A 7,251-nucleotide genomic window follows, 5' to 3' on the forward strand; every position below is an offset into this window, starting at 1 on the left:
AAGGCTGTGGAAGCCGGTCTGTGTGTAGTTAATCTATGTAATATGTTTCCATTATCACTTTCACAGTGATAAAGTTCCTGAAATGAATGGAATTTTCAATAAAATTCTAATTTATAGAATTAATCTCTAAACCATTTTGATTCACATTAAGAGTGCTGCATAGGGGCTGGAAGACAAACTTCTAGAACCCTGGGTTACATATGTATCTCCACCTGTTGGGGGCGATAACATACCCAGAGGTATCTCAAACTACAACATACCGAGGAAAAGGAAGGAAGCCGATGATGACGCAGTTAGAAAGCGCCGAATCGCTAGCAGTTGAACTAACAGGTATAATAGAGTTTTGACAGATTCTTCTGATTTGTGCTGATGTTGGCGCGTGCCAGATGGTCCAGAAGCCAGCCCGGCTCTGCTTAGTGCTCCTTCTTCACCTGTGTGAGCCATCATGGCGGAGGAGGAAGGCATTGTGACAGAGCAGATGGAAGAGGCTTCGGGTGGACTGTGCTGGCTGTCAGTGTTGTCCTGTCTACTGCTTGCCTGCTGCTATGTTGGCAGCTTGTATGTCTGGAGGAGCGACCTGCCCAGGTGAGTTTTAACGAGCATTAGACTAAAGGCTATTCCGCGGTATTTAGCTGCTCTAAGCTACGGTTGCTCCAGAACATACCTAGAATGCTCAACTGATCTGGATTCTTCTACAGTAAATGCAAAATCTATTAAAACTAGTTGATAAAACACGTGAAAAACAGAAAATAATTTGTTCTCAGTTTCCCTCTTTATCTCCATCCATCCTGTCTCTAGCTGAAAAAAAATCCCAATAAACCTTGTCAAGTAGCCCATATTTCTGACTGTAGTTCTTCTGTTTCTCTTCCTTGTTCATTTTAACTCACCACTTAAACCCACATTTTACGACTCCAAACGCTTCACTGAGTATATGAAAGAAAATGTGTGTCAAATGAAAGATTGTGATAGTTTTCACCTATTTCACAAAATGACAATAAAGTTAAAGCAGTTTAGAAATGGAGATTTGTTGCTACTGGGGCTTTCTAAAGGTGATTGTTTATAGATTTACTTGCATCCTGTCAGCTGCTGTCTTCAGCTTATTGAACTGTTTTAACATAGATCCAGTTTTTCTTTAGTCACAAAGCAAACTATCGGCTTACCAGACAAGGTATATCTCCTCCACTATCAAAGATTAACTGTCTTAGAAAAGCTCCCAAGTGGCAGCAACATGTCATGACATGTCAGTGTGTTTGTGGCGTCTAAATCTCACTCGTGCACTTTGATCCTAATATTTGTTCTCTGTCTTCAGAGATCATCCTTTGGTGATAAAGAGGCGCTTCACCAGCGTCCTGATCGTGTCGGGCCTGTCGCCTCTCTTTGTTTGGGCATGGAGAGAATTCACAGCAGTCAAGGTGAGATTAAAACAAACTTTGTTCAAATGAACTGTGTATTTGAGGGATTCAGTCTTTTACAAAGAGCTGAACAGACAGAAATAAACTATACTGAAATATATCCATATATTTATGTGCCAAATAAATAAATAAATTTCCTCGAAAGAAAATGATTCTTTCATTTAAAAAACTTGATTTTATTTAATTTCTTGAGGTGTATAACATCCCATCATATTTTGTCATTATTACATCATATGTTTGATGGTTAAATTAAAGATTGATGCATCAAACTGGGCCCAAACCAATAAATGTGAGCTGTGGCTACAAAGGGGTGCAGTTTGTTGTAAAGCAGTAACTTTTCAGGCATGTGGAACAGGTATTCCTATGCAGCCTGACATACATGATCAAAACATAGCTAAGATGTGTGCCATTCAGTCATTACTTACCTGGGGCCTCATGCATAAAAGATTGTGCTGTTTTCACACTAAAACTTGGCGTATTGAAAAATGTTGATAAGTGCGGCCCACAAAAAATTTGGTTGTATAAAGCCATGCGCAAGGCACGTGACTGCGCAGCTTTCCTTGCAGCTGCTGGTCCCATAAATACGTATGTAAATTAGTATAAATACCTGGACGTCTGCCACAACATGAAGCAATAACCATGGCAACATCCTTGTTTGTAGCAGTATAAATATTTATAATAATAATAACTATACATTTTATTTAAAAGGAGCTGTCGGGGCACATGAGGTAACCTCACAAAAATAAAAATAATACATTTTAAAGAGAAAAAAAAATAAATAAAGAGATGCAAATGCCTGTGTGAACAGTAGTGCTGACAGCCTGTCAGAGAGTCCTTTGAGTGGGAATGTGGACATTTATTCAAAGTAGTGGAATCATGTGCAGAAGTTGTATATTTACAGAATAGAGATGCTTTCTGTCCATAAAGGTGCATTCACAAAGCAGGCATGGCTCAACTGAAGGATGACCGCAGCTGGACCGGTATCGGTACCGCATGGCTCTTTCAGTTTTGCTCAGACATCCAGGATGATCAGTCTGGATTAATCTAAACCCTAATAAACCATCATCAACATTTCCCAGGAGATCAATATGATCAATTTTCCTTATTTTGTGTGCGTGTTTGCTTATTGTATGAGGAAAAATGTGGTTCAGTTTCATCGTTTACGTTTAAACAACAAAATATTAAAATCATAAAAAAAACATTGGGTTTGATGCTTCTTGGTCTAAAAAACACTGAATATGGCCAGACTTCAGTGTATTTAGGTGAGTTTTGACGCTTTGTAGTTTGATATCGTCCACATAAAAAGTTTGCGTGCCTGTCACACATTTTCTCGCCAACGAAAAAGTGTGCGTATATTTACGCAAACATTGATGCAAAGTACATTTTTATACATGCTGACTTGTGCGTAAAATATGGCGGCACACATTTTTTGTCCGCACACAGGCTTTATGAATGAGGCCCCTGATGTGTGACTGATTTGAAATATTTTGTTTTGAATGAGTTTGCCTATCTTCTTTGCCTTAATGGTCAGCTGATGAGGCAAAAGTGGCACATGTCTAAGTAAATACTGTTTTTATCCTTACTGTACCTTTGATGTGTGTTTTTCTCAGACTGTCTCACCATTGCTGGCCCTCTTGGGGATTCGTCTTGAAGGTTTTATTCCTGCGATTGTTCTTCCTCTGCTGCTGACTATGGTAAGAAATCATCAACTCTAAATACATTCTGGAGAAAATGCTGAAGTCGAATCCTAATAATCACAGAAGGGAAATAGTTCTTACAGCTTGAGCTAGTTAGACTGTAGAAACATGTAATAGGGGCATTTAATGTTTTAGGGGTTTGTTTCTGGTGGTTGTTTATCCACCACATACAATATTATTTCATTATTAGTTTCAGGACTAATTGATTTCAATCTGAAGGGTGTACTCACTTTTGTTGCCACCCGCTTATATATTATTATCTGTGTGTTGAGGAGATAGCAAATTTACACTGTTAAATTTGTATCAAAGTGTCGTATCTCATGAAAAGATGTATAAAATGCGTGAGGGTGTACTTACTTTTGGTAATAATTTACTGTGTGATTGTGATGTTTGCTTTTCACCAACACTGAAGGAGTTTTTCCTTTAGCCTAAACCTATTTCAGCTCCTAAGGTTCAGTCAGTGGGAGGGAGAAACTGTCCAAATGTGAATCTGGTGTTTTATGTATAAAGCTGAACTGATGCTGTGTTTTCCTGCAGGTCCTGTTTCTGGGCCCACTAATGCAGCTGTCCATGGACAGTCCCTGGAGCTTCACAGACGGTGTTCGTGTGGTGCTTGGTGAGTCCAGAAGCTTTCTTTTTGTTTTTCTGTATAAACAAGCATTTCATTTTAAACTTTAGTTTGTCTGCCTGCATTGACACACATTAAAGAGTTTGGTTGAATCCCATGTCAACCTAACTGCCTCTTTGTTTCTGAAACATTAGCACCTGCTCTGTTTTTTGCATTCATGTTACATGTTGAACATCCCAGTTATCTGTTGCCAATTTTTTTATCCACATTCTTTATAAATATGGCTGCACTTCATACTTTAATTATAATGTTTTATTTTCTGGATATTTGTATCATTTAATAACATAATGACTGTCTCTTCTTAGTGGATATTATTAATGTATTGCTCCAAACATGTTCAGTCTCTTCCCATTTTAAACATTCTGTGGTTGGGGGATAAAAACAAGCTCAGATTCCCTTTAGTCAAATAGTTACAGCTAAATTATCTTTCACTTTGAACAAGAAAAGGTGTTTTTGTTTTTTGTCTGTTTACTGGAATGAGAAAACATTTTAGATGAATACCACTCTGGGTCTCATAAAATCATAATCTCTTACATAAGAAATAGTTTTAATATTGAGTTAGATATTTAGTTAGATAAATTCCCTACAGTGCAGTGACTAAAATATGAAATAGTTTTCTACATTCTCTATGTGGGGTTATATGGCTGCCCTGATAGAAAATATAGAGAGCTATTTCTTTGCACCATGATGGTTGTGTTGCAGTAAACGGTGACATCACATCTGCTCCCAATACTAATAACACTGGATTACAGAAAAATATTTCCTGGAAGTTATTTATGTGTTTTTCAATTGAATTATGACTATTTTGCATCACTGAATTCAAAAATGACATCCATGTTTCCCAATCAGGTCAGGTTTTTATTCTAATTTCATTTAGAGAAATCTGATCTTATGACTAAATTGATGACATTTTTGTGACATCATCAGTTCATTTCCATTAATATTTCTCTTCCAAAAAAGGTTTTAGGAGAAAAAAAAATGTTTTCTAACAGACTATATTGATTAAAAATGTTACAACCATGGATTTCTGTAAATTGAATAATAAACACTGATCAGGGTAACTACATGTGACTTGAACATCACGTCTTCATTGTAAAATTCTCCGTCTCTTCCCTGTCCTGATGGAATCTCTCCTCCTGCTCATCACTCATTGATCAGATTCTCCAGATGTGAGAACAAGTCCTGCATTTTGATGCTCATGTTGCTCCATAGTTCAGAAAGTTGACCTGATTGAGCAAAACCAATGTGATTTTAGGAGTCAGCTCATCAACATGACCCTAAAACAGATGTAAAACCCCAAACAATTTTTTGTCTCTTGACCAGTGACTAATAACAGGAAGGGCTGTTGATTTTGGCTGAAATTTATATCAGTTGTAAATAAATTTACAAATGAATTTTATTTCTGAAGAAAAACATTTTGCATCGACTTTACAGCAGCAGAGCTTTCACTTCTTGTTTGCCTCTCGTTAAAGACCCGTGCTTCTGGACGCTGTGCCTCAGTGACATGCGCTGGTTGAGGAATCAGGTGGTGGCACCACTGACTGAAGAGTTGGTGTTCAGAGCCTGCATGTTGCCCATGCTGGTGCCGTGTGCCGGTCCTTCCACTGCCATCTTCACCTGCCCTCTTTTTTTTGGAGTGGGTGAGTAAAACTCAGCATCAAATTCTGGGCAAGCAAGAGGGGGAATCACACACAACACACAAATCTTTTTTCACAAAGAAATGTCATTCTCACTATGCAGCACGCTCAAGTGAATAAATCATGAAACAGTAAAATTGCATCATAAATTACTGAGACTTAACTTCTTTGCTGATAATGTTGCATGTTTATTCATTTTTGTGTATGTATGTCTTTTATATGAATGCAAAAACAAAGCTATCTATCTAGCTGGGTACATGGTAAAAGTTTTAAATGATGTACATTTTAACAATAGTTCTAGAATTTGTCTGTTGATATTCCATTATCTAAGTGCTTTATTTAACACAGTTGATCATAATATACTGAGGAAACAGGTGGGATTGTTTAGGACTCTGATTCAGGTCTTAAACGGGCAGCAGGGACTACTGTGTGTCATTTGGTAATTAGTAAGTCTGGGTGTGACATTACTAAAGGTCGATTCTCAGGCTGCTGGTTAAACATCTCTGATGAGATGAAACTTTATATCTGTGTGTCAATGCATAATCATAGTCAAATTATAGATTTTAATATTCTTCTTCTGATCTGTAAAGCACTTAATGACAGAGTGAAGTCTTCAGATTCCTGCTTAGTCCATGTTCTCAGTACCAGAACTAAATAAGGTGAGGCAGCATTTAACTCCTCAGCTCAGGAACCAACTGCCTGAAAACATGAGACATGTAGAAACAGTTTGTTCTGTGAAATCAGGTTTGAATTTTAAATTTACTGTCGGACCTAATGTTTTTATTTGCATCTACGCAATGCTTTTAGGTGTTTTGCATATTAAGACCGTTGTAAGGCAAATTATTAAATCCTATTTACTTTTTGAGTTTAAAATTTAAGGCTCTTTGAATTTCCAACTGTTTGCTTCTCTGTAGGCAAACCTGCCTTGGCTAAACAGGCTGACACCACTGAATTACATTTTCCTACAAGACCAAATTAGTTTAGTTTTTTTTTTACCATTTATAAATGAAATCAACATGTGAAAACTGCTCTTTGTATTTCCTCAGGTCATCTCTGTAGAATAGACAAGTTGACTGATTGTCCAGAAGAGTTTATCTCTCAGCAGTTGGCTGCTGTATTTTGTACATTTTAGACCCGCCAGCTGGTGTCTCTGTTATTAATCATAAATTCTGTATTTTTTGCTACAGTTGTAACTGTTCTCTATTTCAGCTCATTTTCATCATGTCATAGAGCTGCTGAGGTTCAGACAGGGCACGGTGTCAGGAATTTTCTTCTCAGCAGGTGAGAGGTGACCTCTTTCATGCTGATTATTGTTGGCATCACTAAACATGAAGAATAATCTTCTGATGACATGTTTGCATTTCTGGTTTGCTGCAGTGTTTCAGTTCTCCTACACAGCAGTGTTTGGAGCTTACACTGCATTCATCTTTATCAGAACAGGTGAGGTCTCATTTATTATTCATTTACATTCTAGGTCTGGATAAATAAAAAGTAGTATTGATGGTTGGGCAGTCCCCTCGCGGCCCACCGTGTTTTTGTTATAAAAAATGTTAGAAGTTGACAGGAAATTTGAAAACAAAATAAGACAATTCTTCACAAAACGTAGACACCAACAATATTCTTTAAAAAAAAAAGAAAAGAAAAAAGGCAATAAAACCAACAATCACAATTTTTTGCGCTTCAGATAAGTCCTAATAAAGTATTCAACCAGTGACTCTTCAAACAATCGATGTAATCCTGGTCACATTTAAAAAATAATAGAAACTAAAGTAAATATTATCCTAAATGGACTGTATTTGTATAGCACTTTATCAAGTCCAGAGGAAAACCAAAGCTCTTTACACTACATTCAGTCATTCACACACACACACACACAC

The 7,251-nt window shown here is 37.2% G+C and overlaps 1 protein-coding gene across 2 annotated transcripts in view; it reads left to right on the plus strand.

Moving 5' to 3' along the window:
- rce1a (Ras converting CAAX endopeptidase 1a) overlaps positions 1 to 7,251 on the plus strand; it is a 15,297-nt gene that overhangs the window by 2,795 nt on the left and 5,251 nt on the right. The window contains exons 1-7 of one of the 2 annotated variants that reach the window (XM_015031684.1): positions 257 to 585; positions 1,310 to 1,412; positions 3,023 to 3,106; positions 3,647 to 3,725; positions 5,210 to 5,377; positions 6,584 to 6,655; positions 6,752 to 6,814. In XM_015031684.1, coding sequence (XP_014887170.1) covers positions 446 to 585; positions 1,310 to 1,412; positions 3,023 to 3,106; positions 3,647 to 3,725; positions 5,210 to 5,377; positions 6,584 to 6,655; positions 6,752 to 6,814 — 709 coding nt within the window. In that variant the 5' untranslated portion in view covers positions 257 to 445. Of the gene's footprint in view, positions 1 to 256; positions 586 to 1,309; positions 1,413 to 3,022; positions 3,107 to 3,646; positions 3,726 to 5,209; positions 5,378 to 6,583; positions 6,656 to 6,751; positions 6,815 to 7,251 lie in introns of those variants that run through there. The other variant, XM_015031693.1, reaches the window with a different exon arrangement.

Source organism: Poecilia latipinna, unplaced genomic scaffold (genome assembly GCF_001443285.1).
Source record: "Poecilia latipinna isolate Pla-1442-1.1 unplaced genomic scaffold, P_latipinna-1.0 Scaffold14, whole genome shotgun sequence".
Classification (NCBI taxonomy): Eukaryota; Metazoa; Chordata; class Actinopteri; order Cyprinodontiformes; family Poeciliidae; genus Poecilia; species Poecilia latipinna.